The sequence below is a fragment of the Physeter macrocephalus genome, chromosome 15 (genome assembly GCF_002837175.3).
Source record: "Physeter macrocephalus isolate SW-GA chromosome 15, ASM283717v5, whole genome shotgun sequence".
Lineage (NCBI taxonomy): Eukaryota > Metazoa > Chordata > Mammalia > Artiodactyla > Physeteridae > Physeter > Physeter macrocephalus.
Genome location: NC_041228.1, coordinates 56559974 through 56584211, shown reverse-complemented (window position 1 = coordinate 56584211; position 24238 = coordinate 56559974). Strand labels below are relative to the sequence as shown.

The following is a 24238-nucleotide window of genomic DNA, read 5'->3' as shown; positions in this document are numbered from 1 at the left end:
CCCTGTCTCAGCGGGGAGGGTGAATGAAGGAACAGAGCCCACACAGTATTTAAAGATGCTGTATGAGGTTGGGGGTGGGAAGGGAAAAGTGGGCACTCCAGCAAAGAATTACAGGTTGGAGTGGAGCTGGTTTGGTAAATGCATGAGATCTTACAGCTCATGGAGAGTGAAAAACGATTGCTCTGCCCAATATATATAGGTGGAATGGAATTAAGATGAGAGTACGGGAGGTAAAAGAATATTTTCCATGTGCAAACTTACTTGCACTGTGGGGTGGAAGGAGACAGATAACAAGAACCTTCTGTTCATGCTTGGCTCTTGTGAGAGAGGAGCATGTCTAGGGGTGAAGCGGGAAATTAGTGTTTCACTAGCTAGTGCAGTCCCTGTCCCTGGAGATCCTTAAGCAGAAATAAATACAGACTCCTCCCTGAAAAGGGTAAAGAGATTTTCACGTCCAGCCAGAGCAGGTGATAAGTGCAAGATCCAGAGTTACAAATTATCAGAGGTGAAGGCTATCCCAGGGGCAGGAAATGATGGGGAGCTTGGTGGCTCACCCATGGGCATTCTTAGTGGGGAGGTGACCACTAAATCTCAGCCACAGGAGCCCATTACTGTCTTATTAGCAGACTGATTCACAGGCCTACATAGCTCACTGAACTCCCCTACCCCAAGAGGGACTCCTACCTAAACCTCAAAACACTTCCTTACTCTTTGCAGGGAGAATCTGCTGAGGCCCCCCCCCCACCCCCGCTGCCGTCTTCTGTGTGCAGTTACCTGGGCTGGAAGGATGGTGGCAGCACTGTCAGCAAGGCAGCAGGGGACAGCCAGGAAGGGAAGCAGGTTCCGTGGGGAGGAAGGACCAAGGAAGTGATGCACTTAGCTGGGGAGGTTAAGTCTAAGGTATGTCCAGAACATCCAGGCAGGCACAGCTGTAGGTGGTCGGAATAATAGGAGCAGAGCCCAGAAGGGCCAGGCTGGACTTCTGCTTGGGAATCTGCTCTCAATGGGGGCTCCCTGTCCCATGAGTGGGTGAGCTTACTACAGGCACAGCACATTGTCAGCCCTCAAACATCTGCTGAATGACTGGAGCAGATGAGCCTCAGGGCACCTCTAATGGGGGCGGGGGCGGTAGAAAGAAGAGTTAAAGAAAAGAGACAGAAAGGAGAGGGTCAGTGCGTGGGACTACTGGAAAGTTCAACACCATGAAAGTCAAGGGGAGTAATTCTGGGTAGTCCCATTTTCACTTATTAGATTGATAAAGATTGTCACTAGGGAGAACCGCTCAGGTTTTTGGGGAGTGCAATTGCTGCTGGGCATGTGAGGCTGAACAGCTTCTACAAAGCAATCTGGCAACAGACATCAAAACCTTCCCAACGTATGCACAGCTTTTACTCAGGAATACTTTTTCTTGAGTTTATCATTTGGAAATATGAAAGAATATGCACAAGACTTAGCTACAAAATAGTTAACATGGCTGGAATGCTCTAAGATGAGTCCCAATGATCTCTGCCTCCTGGTATTCACACCCTTGTAAAATATCTTTCTTTCCCTTGAGTGCGGGGCTGCACTAGTGACTTGCTTCTAACAAAGAGAATGCGGCAAAGGGGATGGAATGTCACCGCTTTGATTAGGCTACGTAAGATTGTGACTTCTGTCTTGCTGTCACTCTCCCCAGCATAGTAAGTGCATGCTATCATTTTAACACGCCCAGGGTAAAGAAGGATTCCTCTTGCTGGCTTTGCTAAAGCAAATTGGCATGCTGGGAAGACCCATACGGCAAGGAACTCAGAGCCACCTCCAGCCCACAGCCAGCTAGGAACTGAGGCCCTCAGTCCAGCCGCCTTCGAGGAAGTGAAGTGTGCAACAATCACATGAACTTAGAAGTGCCTGTGTCTTTGGTTGAGCCTTCAGATAAGTCTCAGTTCTAATAACACCTTAATTGCAGACTTGTAAGACATCCTGAAGCAGAGGGCTCAGCTAAGCCACGCCCAGATTCTTGACCCACAGAAACTGTGGGTTCTCTTAGACCAATAGGTTTTAGAGTCATGTTTTATGCAGCAATAGATAACTGAGTTAACTACAATGCTATTTGTAATAAGAAATGAATGGAAACAAACCAAAATGACCAGGTATTGGTTGAATAAAAAAGTATACAAATATGACATAATTCACCTATTAAAATTATGCTACAGATGAATATAAATACTTATGAAATACGTCTGCAGTGTATTCATTATATTTTTTAAAAGTTCAAAATATTCTGTGCCACAAAACCATTATTTGGAATAAATATGCTTTATATATGTGCAAATATAAAGGAGTGAGTAGAATTATACATAGAAAGGTGTTAATAGTAGTTATCATCAAATCATTGCATTAAGTGTGTTTTGGGTTTTTTGGTTTTCTTTCTTCTGCTTATCTATACTCACAAATTGTTTAAAATGACTGTGCACTGCATGATAATAAAAGGCACAATTAAACGTATGAGCAAGAGGAAAAGAACAATAAATGGGGATCATCAACAATATAGAATACCACAATAACTTAAGGAGGTTTCATTCATTCTTTTTATCGATTGTCTTCTATGTGCCACAGTGAAAACTGAGAAGAGTTATTTGATTTGATTTGGCCGGAAAGAAACAACTGGCTAACTAAGACAATGTGGCATCATCTCTTAATCAGTGGAAGAAGGGTAAGTGATTAGTTCCTACTGGCTGGATGTACTTGATGGTATACAATATAAACAAAGAAATAGAAGAATTTCAAAGAATGTTACAGAGACATCATAATTGCTACAAATGGATAGGATTACATGGACAACATCTAAAATTGATACAGGGCATAAATAATAAGAAAATTGACATCAATTGGACAAAACAGAGGTAACAAAGTTACAAAAATGAGAGGAACTAGGCAGCGCAAATACAAACAGACAAGATGTGTACACACCACAGAGGAAGAGAAATGTACTGTTGCTAAGGAAATCTTAATACTGTTTTGATTTTTTTTTTTTTTGGCCTGGCTGATCTCTTTCTGCAGAATACAGGTAATTTTAGGGCAGAAACTTGAGTTTCTTCCATTGTATTGGCCTTATTAAAAAATATACCCATACCGTAATCATTCAAAGTTTGATTCTAATGATAATTATGTAAGAAAAATATTAGATCAAGTTAACTATCAAAGAAAACTGTTGTTCATTTTGTAGCTCAACGTTTCAAAAATTTTTCTAGGAAACAGTCCATAAAAAAGACAACCACCCAATATAAAAATACTCTTCAGGAGACAAATCAACTTTTTGGGGCAGCAAGATATCACACTGAAAAAAACTAAAAAGTTATTGTTTTTTTTGCATTAAAAAAAATTGAAGTACAGTTGATTTACAATGTTTCAGGTGTACAGCAAACTATGTACAGTTATACATACATATATATACATATATGTGTGTGTGTATATATATATTCTTTTTCAAATTCTTTTCCATTATAGGTTATTACAAGATATTGAATACAGATCCCTGTGCTATACAGTAAGTCCTGTTGTTTATCTATCTTATATATAGTAGTGTGTATCTATCTGTTAATCCCAAACTCCTAATTTATCCCTCCCCCTCTCTCCCCTTTGTCTTCTGTCTGTGGGTCTATTTTCCTTTTGTAAATAAGTACATTTGTATCATTTTTTTAGATTCCACATATAAGTAATATCGTATGATATCTTTGTCTGACTTACTTCACTTGTAGGATAATCTCTAGGTCCATCCACGTTGCTGCAAATGGCATTATTTCATTTTTTACGGCTGAGTATAAAAAATAATTTTAATTTCCCAACCTGTCTCCCTTATTCTCGGGGAGAAAGCTATGAACCTGAAACAACAGCTCCTAGACCAAGGAACTCAAAACACTAAAACTACCAAGGTCTTTGCAAACAAATGCAGAGTTAATTACAGATTCTGCTTCTGTTTAGACACACACAAAGCTGTGTCTGGGTACAAACCAACAAGTGGATGTGAGTAAGTTTTGAATACGTGAACCATTGATGGTAAACATGTAAAATGATGAAACTGTAAGTAAGGCTTAGGGTTGGAGGAAAAATTTAGGATTATTTTACCTGCCTGGTTCCTATGGTCCAATGAGTAGAATTCTAGGGAACTTTTTTCATGCAAGTTTATGAAAACAGAAGTGAGGAACCACAGCATAAATGTATGGTACATGAAGCATCGCATGGGGACAGAACTGCAGAGGGTGAACACAGAACTGAGCAAGTCCGCGTTCAAAACCGGGAAATGAGTGACATATCTTACTTCCTAGATGTAGAGAGGATCCAGCTGTCTTTCCCCTAACCCCCAGCACACACGGAGAACCTACATGAATAGCAGCCAGAGATAATCAGCTGGGACAGCCAAGAAGCACCAGCACCCCAAAATATAGATAATGCAAATGAATGACCCTTGGGTTTCTGAATGAAACTTTTTCTTTCTAAAAAATGCTGTTCGCTCTGTTTAAATGGCACAGTATAAAAATGGCACTGTAACTTGTAATTTTGAGATATAAAATGTGAAACAGAAAACAAGGGGTTATAAATCAGTGGGAGACCAATTAAAATACTTAGACTGTCATTCAAAAACATTCCACAGAATGTAATAAAATGAGTGGGTGGTTGGTTCTATTTTAATAACTGAAGGCTGCAGGAAGATTTTATTTCTTCAAACTATCAGCCAAATATATCCAGGACTGACTGGAACATGGAAAGCACAGTTTTACGTTATGTTAAGCTAAAAAATGAAATGTCTCAAAAGACTGCATCTGAACAGTGTTCTGATTCACAGCAAGGCTCACTTGACAAAAAACTACCCTTTATGCTCAGTATTTTGTGCAGTTAATTTCATAATCAAATTATATTCAGCTGTTATTCTACCATTTCGTCATAAATATGAAAGCAACCAATGTTCCTCAATGAGGGTGGGCTGGTATTTGGGGCAAGAGAATTCCTCCTTGTGCTGGACTATTCTGCACAACCAAAACTGCCTCCTAGACATTTCCAAATGTTTCCTGAGTGGAATGGGGTTTTGTGGTAGTGATGACAATAATCACCCATCGAAAACAATTGATTTTGACTGTTGTGAAATCTGTGTTCTTTAACTGGCATAACCATTTGCTTCTTTGAAAAATGGATCCATATTTAGAAACCAAATAAAACCTGGAAATACCAAATTGTAGGCTTCTAATAATACATACAAAATTTGCAAGGAATAATTATAATAATGCATTATGCTGAAGTATTCAATCATAAAATGTTTTAGAGTTTAATTGGATTTATCTTTTAATTTATAGGCCTGAACCGTAAGGTAAAGGCTGATTTCTCCTGAAACAAGACAGTATTAAATAAGGAATCCTGATGTTTCTTGACTTTCCATGCTGGAAGGGATTTTAAGAGCTCAACTGGTCCAACTGCCTAAGACATCTGTAAAAACAGGTGACAAAGTGGAGGTTCTTATAAGCCAAGGGTATGCAATCAACAAAACGGAAGAATTCAAGTCTCTTGACTTTTAGGGGAGGGAGTTCTTTCCTTTAGTTTACAAATTTTGGGATTTCAAGACCCCATGATATTTTTAAAAATTGAAAACTAACAAGAGGTCACTAAGTTGTCCACAATTTAAAGATTAAAAACACCCTGTCATCTATCACGATGATTTCATAAAAGAAAAGCCATTCTAACACCAAAAAATGTAGCAGCTACACAAAAGACTGCCCATTAGGCTGAAAACTTCATCATGGACCGGTGTGTATACGCTCCAATACACCACTTGATTATTTTACCAGTTCCTTATTTCTGATCTCCATTGCAGGCATTCAGTCAATGACTACTAAGGTTTATTAGGTCTTCTTTTAAAAATGCTACTGGGATGTAACTATCAGTACGTGATCTAACTGTAAAAATTAAATATCTTACCACTGAAGAAGGCAAAGTATAGGTATATAAAATTTCATTCTTCCTCAACAGACCAGTTGTCTGCTGTGGAATTTTCAAGCTTGGGGATCTACCTTGTCATTTAACTAAATTATCATTGCCTTTGAAGCAGTCATCCTATGCTTTTCCTCAGCACTTTTGGCTTGTGATGTGCAGCTCTGGAGAACGTGGAAAACAAAGTGGAGCTAGGAACTCCCCAATCTCTGAAAAGACACTGCCCTGCCTTCCTGAGTCTACAACCTGGGACCAACACCAACTCAATAGCAGAGTCTTCAGTGGAATCATGGGGGACCTAGCCTTGATCTAACATCGCCTCTTAGATAACACAGGAAATGTTTCTTGGGAGTAATTTCAGTTAACTAAGAGAAGGAAAGCCCCTGAGAAAAGGAATGAACATTAAAACTAGAGTTTGGAATTAACATAAACACACTACTATATATAAAATAGATGACCAACACAAGGGCTTACTGTATAGTACAGGAAGCTATACTCAATATTTTGTAATAACCTATAAGGAAAAAGAATCTGAAAAAGAACAGGTATATATGTATGTATAACTGAATCATGTTGCTGTATACCTGAAACTAACACAACACTGTAAATCAATTTTAAAAACTTCAATTAAAAAAAAACAAAATAAAACAAAAAAACCCTAGATACTCCATCTCTCTCCCTATAGGTTTACAAATTTTCTTCTTTCTCACTGAATTTTTAAAATTTTGTTCATTGGTTTTTAGTGTCCAAAGGTACAGGAATAAGAGAACAAAGAGAAAGTGTTCTATCCGTTGAATTGAACAATCCATTTTCCAAGAGATTGATCATAATTCTAATTAGAGTAACAGTGGCCTTTTTAATATTTCCTAGAATGATCAGATTTACGTGAAACTATAGCCTGCCTTTGATTTTCAGCTCTTCTCCTTTACTCTAGGATTCCCGCCGGGCTCCTGCGCATCTGCATGCTGCAATGTATCACACTGGTTACATTGATCACCCCTTAAGCTGCCACCTGCTATCGCCTCCCACCTTTGATCCTTTGCCATCAACAGTGCAGTCTTCAAACAGCACTGCTGTGTTCTAACTGCAAAAACAAGTGCCCTCCTCCGTGGAAAAATACCACATTCCAGCTTGGTAAAGCAGGTGGTGCGTTTCAGAGGATGGAGCAGAAAGTAGTATCTCTTCCTTTCAAACAAGAAGGAGGACTATTAGCACATCAGCAAATAAAGTCGTGCTCGATGAATTTTAAGTGCTGCCTCACAAACGAAAGTGTGGCAAAATCTGAAAAATCAGCTTTTAGAAAGTGTTCCAGTCCATTTTTCAAACCCAACCTCTGAGCTTTTTTTTTTTTTTAACCGATTTTCCCATCTTTCAAATAATGTGGATAGACCAGATGATTTTCAAGATGCGCATACTTCTTTTCGCTCTGTGAGACAGAAAACCTGACATTTGTGACAACATCCTGGCGTAAAACAATGACCATCACACACAGCACTACTCTGGCACATAACAGTGCAGATGCCTGACACCTTTTAGAGGTATCATCCAGACGAAATAGCCTATTTCATTTCTAGCCCAGGAAGGCAGAATAAAAGGCTTGTGTTTTCGCTTTCTGTGGATAATTAGAATTTATATAATTAAATTACTCAGAGTCTGGGAAATAAAGAGCAAGCAACAATCATATTTGGACTTTGAAGTTTCAGCTATAGGCTCAGAAAAACTTAGTGTTTTTTCATTTCTGTTCTTGAAAGAAGGTTTTTTCCCCCCTATTAAGGCTGGTTTCTCTGAAGCCAAATAGGACACATGAACTTTCAATAATGTGAAAACAAAACACCATAACCAAGAGTGGGAACTGTCCCTCTGCCACCAACAGATCCTTGCAAAGGCAGGGAATTCTGCCAGTTCTGACTGGGGTTAAGAAAGAAGACTGACACCAAGCAGAGTGATGTCCTTCACGGCAAACACCTCTGCCATTGGGTAACTTCCAGATGTGACAACTGCTACCGAGGGCCATGCTGTCATCAGCCTGCTGCCATAGACACACAAAGAAATAGTTTTCCATTTTTGCACATAGTTTCACCATACACTGAAGGAATGGCTGAAGCAGAAGTTACGTTTTTTTGCCATGGATGCTGGAGCAAATTTGCAAACTGGTGGATTCACATTTGAGATCAAAGGAAGCCAACATCAGACTCAGTCAGCTCAGCTGGGCATGATTCCGAAGGAAATGCAAGCAGCTTTATAATTCCAACATAATAGTGCCTCCTCTATTTACAAGGGTGGTAAGAGAAGGAATGATTCAGTACATATAGAAAATGCTGAGTCCGGAAACATCAAACACATCAATGAAAAGCTGTGGAAACCTGTTCCTTACTGGATGTGTTGCCCTGGCCTCCTACTTGTACAGAGAGTAGGCAATAACCTTGTCCCTGGGTGGCACATTCAGGTGGGTTCAGTGGCTGCTCCTCCTTGTCACTGCTAAGTGGAGTTTGCCATGATATGATGAATGACCAGGGAGCCCTCATGGCCAAGAGCAATGGATAAGAGCCCACTTAATCAGATTCCTACAGAACACCTATTCAGTGGAGAAAAGTGTGTAGGTTTTTAAAAAAATTGAAATATATTAATTGATGTATAATATTATGTTAATTTTACGTGTAATACTTGATGATTAGACATTTGCATATATTATGAAATGATCACCATGATAAGTCTAGTAACCGTCTGTCCCCAAAGTTATTACAATATTATTGACCATATTCCCTACACTGTATAGTACAAACCTGTGACTTATTTATTTTATAACTGGAGGTTTGTGCTTCTTAATCCCCTTCACCTATTTTCCCTACTCTCCTACCCCTCCCTTTCGGCAGCCAGGCGTTTGTTCTCTGTATCTATGACTCTGTTTACGTTTTGTTTTGTTTGTTTGTTTGTTTAGATACAACATATAAGTGAGATTATGTGGTATTTGTCTTTCTCTGTCTGACATTTCACTTAGCGTAATAACTTCTAGATCCATCCATGTTGTTGCAAAAGGCAAAACTTCATTTTTTTTTATGGCTGACAAAATTCCACTGTGTATATGTGCCACATCTTCTTTATCCATTCACCAATTGATGGACACTTAGGCTGCTTCCATATGTTGGCTACTGTAAATAATGCTGCAGTAAACACTGGGGTGCACATATCTTTTCAAATAGTGCTTTTGTTTCCTTTGGGTAAATACCCGTTAAGTGGGACTGCTGGATTATACGGTAGCCCTACTTTTAACTTTTTGAGGAATCTCCATACTGTTTTCCATAGTAGCTGCACCAATTTACATTCCCACCAACAGTGCACAAGGGGTTCCCTTTTCTCCATATCCTTGCCAACACTTGTCATTTTTGTCTTTTTGATGACAACCATTCTGACAGGTGTGAAGTGCTATCTCATTGTGGTTTTGATTGCATTTCCCTGATGATTAGTGATGTTGTGCATCTTTTCATATGCCTGCTGCCCATCTGTATATCTTCTTAAACGTCTATGCAGGTCCTTTGCCCATTTTTAAATTGGGTTGTTTCGGTTAGTTTGTTTGTTTTTTGATGTTGAGTTGTATGAGCTATTTGTATATTTTGGATATTAACCCCTTATCAGTTATGTTGTTTGCAACTATCTTCTCCCATTCAGTAGGTGGATTTTTGTTTTGTTTAGAGTTTCCTTTGCTATGCAAAACCTTTTTAGCATTATGTAATCACATTTGTTTATTTTTGCTTTTGTTTCCCTTGCCTGAGGAGACAGATCCAAAAAAATATTACTAAGACTGATGTTAAAGAGCATATTGCCTGTGTTTTCTTCTAGAAGCTTAATGGTTTCACATCTTAGATTTAGCTCTTTAATCCATGTTGAGTTATTTTTTGTACACAGTCTGATAAAGTAGTCCAGTTTGATTCTTTTGCATGTAGCTGTACAGTTTTCCCAATACCATTATTGAAAAGGCTGTCTTTTCCCCATTGTATATCCTTACCTCCTTTGTCACGGATTAACTGTCCATAGAGTATGAGTTCTTTTGTGGGTTCTCTGTTCTGTTCCATTGAACTATGTGTCTGTTTTTGTACCAGTACCATACTGTTGTGGGTTTGTTTGTATTTTAAAAAATTGATTAATATTTTTATTGATTATAGTTGATTTACAATGTTGTATTAGTTTCAAGTGTTCAGCAAAGTGATTCAGGTATATATATATATATATATATATATATATATATATATATACACACACACACATTCTTTTTCAGATTCTTTTCCCATATAGGTTATTATAAAATATTGAGTATAGCTCCCTGTGCTATAGAGTAGGTCCTTGTTGTTTATCTGTTTGTTTGTTTGTTTGCTGTACACGGGCCTCTCACTGTTGTGGCCTCTCCCGTTGCAGAGCACAGGCTCTGGACGCACAGGCTCAGCGGCCATGGCTCACGGGCCCAGCCGCTCCGCAACACGTGGGATCCCCCTGGACCGGGGCACGAACCCGCATCCCCTGCATTGGCAGGTGGACTCTCAACCACTGTGCCACCAGGGAAGCCCTGTTTATCTGTTTTATATATAGTAATGGGTATATGTTATTCCCCAAATCTTAATTTATCCATCTCCCCACCTTACCCCTTTGGTAACCATAAGTTTGTTTTCTATATCTGTGAGTCTGTTTCTGTTTTGTAAATAAGTTCATTTGTATCATTTTTTAAGATTCCACATATAAGTGATATCATATGATATTTGCCTTTCTCTGACTTAGTTGTATGATAATCTCTAGGTCCAACCATGTAGCTGCAAATGGCATTATTTCATTCTTTTTTATGGCTGCAGAGCATTCCATTGTATATATACACCACATCTTCTTTATCCATTCATCTGTCAATGGACATTTAGGTTGTTTCCATGTCTTGGCTATTGTATAAATAGTGCTGGTATGAACATTGGGGCTCATGTATCTTTTTGAATTATGGTTTCCTCTGGGAACATGCCCAGGAGTGGGATTGCAGGATCATATGGTAGCTCTATTTTTAGTTTTTTGAGGAACCTCCATACTGTTCTCCATAGTGGCTGTATCCAATTTACATTTCCACCAACAGTGTAGGAGGGTTCCCTTTTCCCCACACTCTCTCCAGCATTTATTATTTGTAGACTTTTTGATGATGGCCATTCTGATTGGTGTGAGATAATACCTCATTGTAGTTTTGATTTGCATTTTTCTGATAATTAGCAATGTTGAGCATCTTTTCATGTGCCTTTTGACCATGTTACCATAGTGTTTTGATTGGTGTAGCTTTGTAGTATAGTTTGATATCAGGCCTATGATACCACCAGCTTTTTTTTTCTCAAGATCACCTTGGGTATTCAGGGTCTTTTGTGTTTCCATGCAAATTTTAGAATTGTTTGTTCTAATTCTGTGGAAAATGCCATTAGTATCTTCATAGGGATTGCACAGAATCTGTAGCTTGCCTTGGGGAGTATGCTCATTTTAACAATATTAATTCTTGCAATTCATGAGCAAGGTATATCTTTCCAATGTTTTTGTCATCTTCAATTTGTTTCAACAATGTCTTTTAGTTTTCCGAGTACAAGTCTATCACCTCTTTGGTTAGATTTATTCCTAGGTATTTTATTATTTTTGATGCAACTGTAAATGTGATTGTTTTTCATTTCTCTCTTTGATAGTTTATTGTTAGTATACAGAAGCACAACATATTTCTTCAACTTTATTGAATTCATTTATTAGTTCTAATAGTTTTTTTTTGGTGGTGTTAAGTTTTTCTATATATAGTATCCTGTCACCTGCAAACAGTGACAGTTTTACTTCTTCCTTTCCAATTTCAATTTCTTTTATTTCTTTTTCTACTCTGATTGCTGTGGCTAGAACTTCCAATACAATGTTGAATAAAAGTGGTGAGAGTGGACATTCTTCTCTTGCTTCTGATCTTAGAGGAAATGCTTTCATCTTTTCACCACTGAGTATGATGTTAGCTGTAGGTTTGTCATATGTGGCCTTTATTATGTTGAGGTATGTTCTTCAAGAACTCTCTTATTCCTTAAAATTATACTCTTCCCAGAGTGATCTGAAAGTTACAGCAGATTTTTTTTTTTTGAGAATTTTACTTTATTTTGTTTAAATGGCCTACAGAGACAGGGAGAGTTATTAATTGAACGTGAAGATGGATTTGAGACAAAATACTGGTGGCAAATCACAAAAATTCATTTCTTCTTAGGTTTGTAGCAGTTTCTCTACAAATGCAAATGTTAATTTTCACTCTGTGTCATTATATGCAGATATGTGGAAAATATGACAGCACAGTTTAGCTGTTAGGAACGAATCAAAAGGGAAACTTATTAGCCCTGAAAAATAAACACGTGGGGAACACAATTCTTTCGAGAAAGAGGAAAAGCCCAGGAAAGCCAGGCTTTCCTCTTAAATGAGGAAACCCAACATGAGTTTTGAAAAAGAAGTCAGCACAAAATGGAATAAATGACCTTTGGGAAATTTAGTATTTTTTTATTTTTTACTTTATTTTATTATTATTATTCTTTTTTTGCGGTACGTGGGCCTCTCACTGTTGTGCCCTTTCCCGTTGCGGAGCACAGGCTCCGGACGCGCAGGCTCAGCTGCCATGGCTCACGGGCCCAGCTGCTCCACGGCATGTGGGATCTTCCTGGACCAGGGCACGAACCCTTGTCCCCTGTATCAGCAGGCCGACTCTCAACCACTGTGCCACCAGGGAAGCCCCACAATTCTTAAATATAGCTTTCAATGGGGGTAATGCTTTCTATGAAGGTTATGAGGCACAATACAGGCTAAATGCCACGCTCCCCATATAAATGTGGTGCAGCTGTCTGGCACTTTTGCCAGTGATAGTTCTGTATGATCATTAATGCCACCTGCTTGGTATTTGTGAGATTACATTACATGTGCAAAGAACTGAGGTGCTATTTTTGAAAACCACATGGTTAATGTATTTACCAACTGTGGTTAGAGAATACAGTTTTTCCAAAAACAGTTCACAATTACCAGTATCTAAGATTCAATGTTGTGTTTTATTCAGTGGCTTTTGCAGAACTTGGAACAGTCTGGTCACAACCAAGTAACATTAAAGATTAGAGTTATCCTGATGTAATCAATCCCAGGGAACAAAAATGAAAGTTTCTAATGTGATTTGATGAAATCTCACTTTCTGAAGATGAAAGCCACATTTTATTTAATTTTTAGTATGTGGTCGCAAATTGGATACAGAAAATAGCAGATGACCTTATGAGATATTATTCTTACAAAAGGGCAGTGAAATTAGGCAAATCTATCATGTGACTGAACTTGAGGGTTGATTTAGGAAAGGGGAGTTCATGTGCTCCACTGAAGAAGTGAACGTTTGCCAAATCCAGTCAAAACAAATCCTGAGGGGGGGATAGCCATCAAAATCTTTTCATCAGGACTTCCCTGGTGGCGCAGTGGTTAAGAATCCGCCTGCCAATGCAGGCAACACAGGTTTGAGCCCTGGTCTGGGAAGATTCCACATGCTGTGGAGCAACTAAGCCCATGGGCCACAACTACTGAGCCCGCACGCCACAACTACTGAAGTCCGCATACTTAGAGCCCATGCTCCACAACAAGAGAAGCCACCACAATGAGAAGCCCATGCACTGCAACAAAGAGTAGAAGCCCACGCGCAGCAACGAAGACCCAATGCAGCCAAAAATAAATAAATGAATGAATTAATTAAAAATCTTTTCATCATTTAGGGATTAAGCTGTACAATTAAAGCTCGCCTCAAGAAAAGCCAATATATATAAATCAAAATGTAGGGAGGTAGTATTTATTTTAAAACAAAATTTCTTAAACTAGCAAGCACTTTTAGTAAATGTGTTTACATTATGATTATGTTTTGACTATTTAAGTTGGTCTATATACCATTATTCATAAACACATTCATTATGCATATGACTTTTGCTTAAAGTGTGCAGGTCTTTGTTACTACAGTTTTATTGCTAAAGGCAACTTGGATTTAGCATGTCTAAAACCAAACCCCTTCCCTCCACCCGATCTATTTTCTTTTGTATTACTTCTGAATTACTTATTTTTTTAACAGCATTACCAACCACTTTATCCATCCAGATGCCCATGCCAGAAATTCTGGAACCATACCGAGTACTTACTAAGCTTCCCATCTGCTTTATTTCCCCAAGTTCTATAGAATCTGCACTTCACACTCTCTTGAACACAGCCCTCTTCTGTGATGATTCTGTACTAGTTAAAGGTTTCACAATGATCTCTCTCAGATTTCTACATCTGCCTCTTCTTCTTTCTGCCTTCCGTGTCAAAACTGAAATACACATCCTCCCTACCTCCTCATCTCCACAGATACCAGAAGACTTTTCTGAAATGTCAGTCTAAGTTATCACTTGAATAGCTCTCCATAACCTAACAGATAAAAATCAAATTCTGAAAGTATTCCAAGTGAAGCCTAACTCTCCAGCCTTATCCCTTAACACTTCCCTGCCCAGAACTCTATTTAGGGCGGGGTGGGGGGGAGAACATAGGTTAATATTTAAAAGAAGAATCAATAATAGTTTAAGCTAGAAACAAAGTAAACCCATTGTTCCTAGGAGTCGTTCTAAAAAATGATTTATCTGTTGCATTTCCTACTTTACAAGTAGCATGTATTCATTAACTGTTTTGTTACTATATAAAAAACCATAAGAAATGCATTAAGTGTGACAACCCATGTCCAAGCCTAAAGTCCTTGACTTGGCCTGTTAAAACAGGTAACAGTTGCTACCGTAGGGAATGTCAGAGTATCTGGTAACAAGTAAAGAGGCCTTTTCAAACTCTGGAAATGAAGCTGCTTTCATATTTTTAAAAAACGAGAACTGTGGCTATATCACTTTAACCTTTCTTTTACTTAGATGAAATTTAAACATCTTCATAGTAATTATAATTGTACAAAAACCTCAGTTATTCACAACTGGGACTGACCTTCCTTTTAGGAGACATCCTGGAATTGTGCTGTAGATTTTTTTCCTGACCCACAGATGCTCTCTCCTTACATGGGATACTCCTTCCTCCCTCCCTAACCCTTAAAAAACACTGCCGTAGAAAGCTACTATTCCACCTTCTCAGTGTGAGTGAGGCATTTTCTTCATGTGTGTCGTCAGAGCAGAAAAAAAGAGAAACCACTGTCTTAGGGATAAATGATAAGCTGGACTGAAATGTATAATTAACCGATGCTTTACTCTGAACCTGCACCGTTCAACAGTCGTCACTAACCATTCTGGCTACCTTATACTGATTAACTGAAATAATGATATTTGGCATATGTTGAATTAAATAATATACAGTATTAAAATAATTTTCACCTGTTTCTTTACCCTGTTTTTAAGGCAGCTATTGGAAATTTTTAAATTACACATATAGCTCTCATATTAAATTTGTATTGTACAATGCTGCTCAGACATGATTCTTTTGAAATAAGTGAATGACAAACATCTTGTTTATTATTTGCCTTACTGTGATAAAAGCAGAATATAGAATTTATACTGGCAGGAGGAGGTGGGGAGTGGAAGGTAGTAGAAATCCAATTATTTCTACTACCTGATTGTTTAAATTTTGAACAGAAGTAGAGAGAAAAAAAGATGTGTAAAATCTAAACATAAACCAATTCTTCAGAGGCAACCGGTGGCGTCGGGAAGGCAGAATATTGCCACTCCTAAGCATTCTGGAATATCCCCATAGACCCAACCCTGTGCAACAAAGTCAGCGTTCCACTGTAGCACAACAGAGCTACTGGTCCACCTGAAGTTTCGGGGGTTAAATTTTCTCCGTTTTGCTGCCATAAATGATTTAGATGGAAGAGCATTTATTAATTATCCAAAGACTCTCTGGAAGTGATGCCTGCAAATGCCTGAATGTCACACTTTTTAAAAACTGAAGTATAGTTGATATACAATACTGGATTAGTTTCATATGTTCAGCATACTGATTCTGTTTGTTTGTTTTTGTTTTTTTAGGAGTATACTCCATGATAGATTATTATAAGATATTGGGTATAATTCCCTGCGCTACAGAGTAAATCCTTGTTGCATATCCACTTTGTATAGTAGTTTGTACCTGTTAATCCTCCACCCCTAATTTATTCCCCTCCCCTCTCCCCTTTGGTAACCATACATTTGTTTTCTATGTCTGTGAGTCTGTTTCTGGTTTGCATATAGATTCATTTGTATTATTTTTTGGATTCCACATATAAATGATATCATATAGTATTTGTCTTTCTCTGTCTGACTTATTTCAGTAAGCATAATATACTCTGGGCTACACTTTCAGTATTTTATTCAATACTACCCAATTGATGCAGAGAGCATATCCTTTATTAATAGCAAAGTGACATAAATTATTATTTTAAAAATCCATATTAATAACCAAAATTCAAAATTCACAATGCAATTATAAACAGGTGGTACATTCTAGTTTGGTACTAATGTGTGCTTATAATAAAGGGATAGAAAACAAAATGATTGGAAATAGGTGAATTTTAAATGTCGAGGCAAGAATATACAATGGAGAAAAGACAGCCTCTTCGATAAGTGGTGCTGGGAAAACTGGACAGCTACATGTAAAAAAATGAAATTAGAACATTCTTTAACACCATACACAGAAATAAACTCAAAATGGATTAAAGATCTAAATGTAGGACTGGATACTATAAAACTCTTAGAGGAGAACATAGGAAGAACACTCTTTGACATAAATCACAGCAAGATCTTTTTTGACTCACCTCCTAGAGTAATGAAAATAAAAATAAACAAATGGGACCTAATGAAACTTAAAAGCTTTTACACAGCAAAGGAAACCATGAACAAGACAAAAAGACAACCCTCAGAATGGGAGAAAATATTTGCAAACGAAGCAACGGACAAAGGATTAATCTCCAAACTATACAAACAGCTCATGGAGCTCAATATAAAAAAAACAAACAACCCATTTAAAACATGGGCAGGGCTTCCCTGGTGGCGCAGTGGTTGAGAGTCCGCCTGCCGATGCAGGGGACGCGGGTTCGTGCCCCGGTCCGGGAGGATCCCACGTGCCGCGAAGTGGCTGGGCCCGTGAGCCATGGCCGCTGAGCCTGCGCGTTCAGAGCCTGTGCTCTGCAGCGGGAGAGGCCACGGCAGTGAGAGGCCCGCGTACCGCAAAAAAACAAAAAAAAAACATGGGCATAAGACCTAAATAGACATTTCACCAAAGAAGACATACAGGTGGCCAAGAGGCACATGAAAAGATGCTCAACATCACTAATTATTAGGGAAATGCAAATCAAACCTACAATGAAGTACCACCTTGTACCAGTCAGAATGGCCATCATCCAAAAATCTACAAACAATAAATGCTGGAGAGGGTGTGGAGAAAAGGGAACCCTCTTGCACTGTTGGTGGGAATATAAATGATACAGCCACTATGGAGAACAGTATGGAGGTTCCTTAAAAAACTAAAAATAGAACTACCATACGACCCAGCAATCCCACTACTGGGCACATACCCTGAGAAAACCATAATCAAAAGGACACATGTACCCCAATGTTCACTGCAGCGCTATTTACAATAGCCAGGACATGGAAACAACCTAAATGCCCAACAACAGATGAATGGATAAAGAAGATGTGGTACATATATACAATGGAATATTACTCAACCATAAAAGGAATGAAATTGGGTCATTTGTAGAGATGTGGATGGACCTAGAGTCTGTCACACAGAGTGAAGTAATCCAGAAAGAGAAAAACAAAGATCGTATATTCACACATATATGTGGAATCTAGAAAAATGGTACAGATGAAACTGTTTGCGGGACAGGAATAGAGATGTAGACGTAGAGAATGGACATGTGGACACAGTGGGGGGAAGGGGAGGGTGGGATGAACTGGGAGATTAGGTCTGACATAAATACACTACCATGTGTAAAATAGCTAGTGGGAACCTGCTGTACAGCACAGGGAGCTCGGTGCTCTGTGATGACCTAGATGGGTGGGGTGGGGGATGGGAGGGAGGGCCAAGAGGGAGGGGATATAGGTATACATACAGCTGATTCACTTCATTGTACAGCAGAAACTAACACAACATTGTAAAGCAATTTTACTCCAATAAAAAAAAGTCAACACAAACAAGTGTGTAAAGTTTTCTCTCAAACACACACACATAAACTAACTGAGCCAAATTTATGTCACAAAGCACAAGCTTTCCTAAGTTATCACTAAGAAAATAAAGATAAGGTCAGTCAATGCTATAGGTGTCAGTATGGGAAAGAGAACTGCTGGTTTCGAACTGTTGGTTCTCTGACTCATCTTACTAACTTCCTTCATAATGTTTTTAATCATTTATTATTTTTTTAAGTTGGAGTATAATTGCTTTACAATGTTGTGTCAGTTTCTGCTGTACAATGAAGTGAATCAGTCATATGTATACATATATCCTGTCCCTCTTGGACCTCCCTCCCATCCCCCCCCCCAACTTCCTTCATAATTTTGTAGAATATCATGAGAGTAGAGTTGTAGCATATGTGCATTTAAATTACAGAAATTCAACTATAAGCATCTGGCAGGAAGAGAGAACTTTTAAAAAACAACAGGGATTCGACTTTCTATCCATGTTCAGTCTCTCTCAATTCTTGACTGCAGGTCACTTGGCCTCAGACCAAATAAAGGAGTAAGTAACCTGCTCTCTAGCCTGATGCATAGCTGTGTGTAAAACACTGTGAGACAAGATGTTGTTAATGAATGTTCTGTAAGACTGTGGTCTCAAGGCTATAACTTATAATAGACCTCCTGTCTTTCCTTAAAGGTAGGGAGGTGTCCAGGAACAACACCAAGGAGCTTCCTGTAGGGACTTTTCCTGGCCTATGGTTGCAGGAAAAATCTCTTCACTCACCAGACTTCTTTACACAAAGCCAAGTGCCAAGGCTGTTCCCTGAGAATCTGGTCATTTCCCATCTCTCTGAAATGATTTTAAGAAAAGGGACAGTGTTAGGAGGTTCATACCAGTGTTGGGGCCCGGGGGGGCTGCCCCTAAATATGCCACAATGGCATATTGATTGTTTTGAATTAAAGTTACTTAAGAATCGGGGACGGATGGATTGGGAGTTTGGGGTTAGCAGATGCAAACTATTATATATAGAATGGATAAACAACAAGGTCCTACTGTATAACACAGAGAACTATATTCGATATCCTGTGATAAAGCATAATGGAAAAGAATATGAAAAAGGATATCCTTTTTCATATTTTTTCATATTCTTTTCCATATATATTTGTCTTCCTGAAAGTAGGAAATAAATCTCGCACATGAGAGGTATACTCCTTGCATCTGGAGGTAGAAGGACACCCTTATTGCCAGAGAGAGGGAATTCCGGGCTTAGAAGCCTATATAAACAAACCTTGTTGCTTTTTTTATTTACCACAAGTCCAAACTCTGTTTAGATTCTTCACAAATCGAGCACCCCAAACCTAAGCTTCTTTGTCCTGTCAATTCCTCTCAACTGTATCATTTCTTTGTCTAAAAAGTATAAAAGCTCCCTGCTTTGACCACTTCTTAGGTCCCATTTCTATGAGACCTCTGTGCACATGAATTAAAAATTATTTCTTTTTCCCTTGCTAATTTGTCTTGTGTAAATTTTAATATTAGTTCAGCCACAAAAACTCAAGGGAGGTCAAGGGGAAAATTTCCCCACTTCAACACCAGATACCTATATATTTTTAAAAAGCTTTAATGATTATTCTCTGCTTTATGGCCCCAAACATCCTTCGGAGAACATGGGCCTTGTCAGTCTCACGGATATTTACAAGTTTTCCCCCTAGTTCACTTCTTCCTTATGTTACGTTATTAACTGTTCGAAAACACAGGTAACCTAAAGGTGCTCTGATCGTCCAATGCCTGTTGTGAACGCTTGGTCAGCACTGATAGTATGTTGCCTCTCCTCCCTGGTGCTTTCCCCGGGCCCCCAGTATAACTGTCTCCATAAGCAGAGGTGGGGTGTGGGTGGGAGAGCTAAGATCGTGTCTTCGTCTGAGATCTTATTCAGTCCTGGACTGTTTTCAGAGTGAGAGTTATGATTATTATTTGGTAGAACTTCACTAAGATGCTTAGTTCAGGTGCTGTAAGAGGGTATACAAGATTTAAATTGAGGAGATATCAGAGGAGTGAAACAATCCCAGGGAAATCTTAGACTGAGCCTCACCCCCAGAGACCTACGGCTCAAGGCTGCCCCAGATCCTGCCAAAAAGTGGAAGTTCATATGATAGTACGTTGAAGAGAGAGCATAAAAATGATCAACTTCATCAGCATCCTACCATGTCTTCTCATTCCTAGCTCAGACTTACAATGGAGAGAACATTAGAAGAGAGAACATTTCTAATCTAGAACTTCATGGTTCTTGCCTCGAGAAGTAGAAAAGAAATTAGCAAGCCTCAAATACTTCGGAACATCACATTACATGGTTTCGTACTTCTTTTATTCAAGTTGTATGTCTCTTTTACAGATGCTAATAAATGAATCTATTTATTCTTTTACTAAAAAAAAAAAAGTCATAAATTCCACAATCCCGTTCAATGAAATTTTGAGTACGAAGGGGGAGAATAATTGTCTTTTTTTCAATTGGTTTCCAATCTCAAGTCTTTCATAGTGGGTTCTGGACTCACAAGTGATCAAAGATGTTGTAAATAGTAATTTTGTTTCTACTTAATCTTGATTTATTTGTTGACTTTAGAATCTAAATCCCCAGCAAGATGTGACTTGATTGTGTTCTGATGGCACAATGTGTTTCATTAAGTCATAATGTCAATTATGTCGGTTCCTAGCAATTTCCTGTTTCTGTCCCTCTATCCACGTGATTATACTTGTGCTTTGGGAAGATCATTTTGGCTGCTGTGTAACAAACAGACAGACTGAAGCAAGAAAACAGGAACAACAGTTACTTGCTGACCTGAATTACTAAAAGGATGGGAAGGGATGGAAGTGGATAATGGTCTCCTGGAGGGGACTTCCCTGGTGGTACAGTGGTTAAGAATCCACCTGCCAATGCAGGGGACACGGGCTCGAGCCCTGGTCGGGGAAGATCCCACATGCCGCCAAGCAATTAAGCCCATGCGCCACAAGTGCTGAGACCGCGCTCTACAGCCCGCGAGCCACAACTACTGAAGCCCGCATGCCTAGAGCCCGTGTTCCACAACAAGAGAAGCCACCGCAATGAGAAGCCCATGCACCGCAACGAAGAGAAGTCCCCGCTCACTGCAACTAGAGAAAGCCCGCGTGCGGCAACGAAGACCCAACACAGACAAAAAATAAATAAATAAAAAATAAAATGAAAAACTTTAAAAAATTTTTAAAAAAGGTTTCCTGGAAAAGATGGTCTTCATAGCTACTTTGTGGAGATTGCTTTGGTTCTTAACAATTACATAGTATTAGTCTTTCTCCAACATGGGTAGGTACATCTATATTGCCCTCCCAATATATTTTTTTAAAAAGATAATGTTCAATGGGATAAGCTTAGAGACCTTTTAAACTTTTCCCTCTTTTCAGTAGTTTCATATTGATTACAGAGTTTGTGACCTGAAAAGTTTTTAATACATTTAAACATTAAACATCTGCTCCAGAAACTGCTATGCTTCTGGAGATTCAGAAATAATGGTACCAATTTTGCCTTACCTCTCACTTAATTCCAAGTTTGACATAAAAGACTTTTCTGTAAGTAATATATAGTACATAAAAGACAAAGGAGAAAATGTAGAGAACACCACTGAAAATGGTAGCCCAAATAAGTTCACAATCTTCCACTGTCCACATAAGATATTGCTTGAAGCTCAGGTCATTTCCTAACTTTGAACTCACAGGTTAATGAGTTTCTGAAGTTCTTTCTAAATGATACAGTTCCCAGAGAGGCATTCTATAAGGAGAAGATGACTTCATTTTACCCAGCAAGTGATATATATGACATCACTATATTTTAAAACCCTGCAAAACAGTGCCGTATGGTTCAATTTTTTTCCAACAGCAAACTAACAATCTGGAGTATTCTAATAAATTGCTGTTAGGAATATTTTTGGCCAAACTTTTCTTTTTCCCTTGTTACAACTGGTTTGCTAATAGACTTCTTTAGCTTTAGAGTTATAATTAGAAGACAGTTTCTACTTTGCGTAATCAAATTGTAATTGCTGTTTGGGTGAAATCCAACCAGTTTAAGCATCAGTACTTCCAAAAAAAAACCATGTCTGGCCAAAAAGAGGAAAACAAATGCCATGCTCTAATGATCCAGGTTATCTAATAATGTTTTCCAAACAGTTGAGTTTTTTTTTGTTTTTTAGAGTCTGGACAGCAAGTGATATTAGAATTATCAATGTATTTTAAGGCATCCCAGTTGCAACTGACAATAAATTAATGTTCTCTGATAAACACTAATGATGGTAATAAGAAATAAAAATTCCCTTGGGGTCAGAAACCTCCCAGTCTTATGTCTGTCATTTGTTAAATTTGTGCTCCAGTGCCTGAATTTATTTCCAGTGCCCAGAGAATTTCCAAACCCATACATCTCTTGCTTTAGAAGCCAAAAAGCTCAGTTGCAGGCCCTGGTTGAATGAATGAACATAACTGTGTTTCTAGCTGCCCACTTTCTAACCACCTTCCTAGAAACTTTGTAAGTCTTTCAGAAAACTCCGTCTTTTGTTAAATCAGCCAGTCATTTTCTGTTGCTTACAACCAAGAAGTCTCACATCTACTTACAACCAAGAAGCCTCACATCTACTTCAAAAATGCATCTCAAGTCTGTCCACTTGTCTTCATCTCAGCTGTCACCACTCTATGTAGTCCAGACTCCCATGACATCTGGTCTGCACTAAAGGAGTAGCTTCCCGACTAGTCTCCCTGCACCCACCTTGTCCTTCTCAAACCCAATCTACATATAACAGTTAAAGTGATCATTCCTAAATACAAAAGGAACATTAATCATTCTTCTCCATAAAACTCTTCTCATTGATCTAAGTATATACTTTCAAAGTCTTTAACACAATCAATACAGCTCAACATGATTTGGCTCCTGCGTGCCTCTCCAACCTCATCTCTTGCCGCTCTCCCCCATTCTCTGTGCTTCAGCCACACTGGCCTTCTTTCTTACCTTGAGGCTTGCAGGCATACTCTCCCCTACCTGGAATACCTTCCTCTCTAGTCAGTCTGCCTAACGCCGCCTCATTCTTTAGGTGTCAGCTAAAATGTACTTTCATGAAAGAGGCCTTTCCTTATGCCTCAGTCTAAAATAAGTCTTCCTGGGCTTCCCTGGTGGCGCAGTGTGAGAATCCGCCTGCCGATGCAGGGGACACGGGTTCATGCCCCGGTCCGGGAAGATCCCACATGCCGCGGAGCGGCTGGGCCCGTGAGCCGTGGCCGCTGAGCCTGCGCGTCCAGAGCCTGTGCTCTCACAACAGTGAGAGGCCCGCATACCGCAAAAAAAAATAAAATAAATAAAATAAAATAAAATAAGCCTTCCTACTTATGGACCTCATAATACCCTGTACCTTCCATCTATGAAAATTATTATAATTTATAATTATGTATTTATATTTGTGTTGTTTAGAATCTCTCTCCTCAGTTCTACCAGGGCGGGAAATATGTCTATTTATTCTACCTTGTATTCCAGTATCTGGCACATAAAATCCACTTAATTAATCGAGATGTTGAATAAATTTTAAAAATGCACATTACTCAGTGAAAGAAGCCAGTCTGAAAAAGCTGCATATTATATTATTCCAACTATAAAGATTCTGAAAAAGGCAAAACTATGGAGACAGTAAAAAGATTAGTAGTTTCCAGGAGTTCAGGGTAGGGGAAGGGATCAATAAGCAGAGCACAGAGGATTTTTTAGGGCAGTGAAAATACCCTGTATGGTACTTTAATGAGGGATACATGTCCTTATATATTTGTCCAAACCCATTTAATGTACAACACTAACATTTAGAGAAGTAAACTTTAGGACAAAAAGGATGACAGATGTTGATAACAGGAGGGGTGCTCTGCATGTGTGGGGACAGAGGATATAAGGGAAATCTCTGTAACAGCCTCTCAATTTTGTTGTGAACCTACTGCTCTGAAAAAGAAAATAAAGTGCTTTAAAAAATAAGGTATAGGGGCTTCCCTGGTGGCGCAGTGGTTGCACGTCCGCCTGCCAATGGAGGGGAACCGGGTTCGTGCCCCGGTCTGGGAGGATCCCACATGCCGCGGAGTGGCTGGGCCT

General features: G+C 38.9%; 1 protein-coding gene across 14 annotated transcripts in view; it reads right to left on the bottom strand.

Moving 5' to 3' along the window:
• The window catches only part of ZNF704 (zinc finger protein 704), a 229345-nt gene that overhangs the window by 145711 nt on the left and 59396 nt on the right, over positions 1 to 24238 (bottom strand). For 13 of the 14 annotated variants that reach the window (XR_008619496.1, XR_008619495.1, XR_008619497.1 and 10 more), the window contains exon 3: positions 18892 to 18957. The exons of the other annotated variant lie outside the window; for it this stretch is intronic. Coding sequence is in view for 1 of the 13 variants with exons in the window: in XM_024127086.3 (XP_023982854.1) it covers positions 18892 to 18957 (66 nt within the window). In the remaining 12 variants the exon portion in view is untranslated. The remainder of the gene's footprint in view (positions 1 to 18891; positions 18958 to 24238) is intronic. 14 annotated transcript variants of the gene reach the window in all.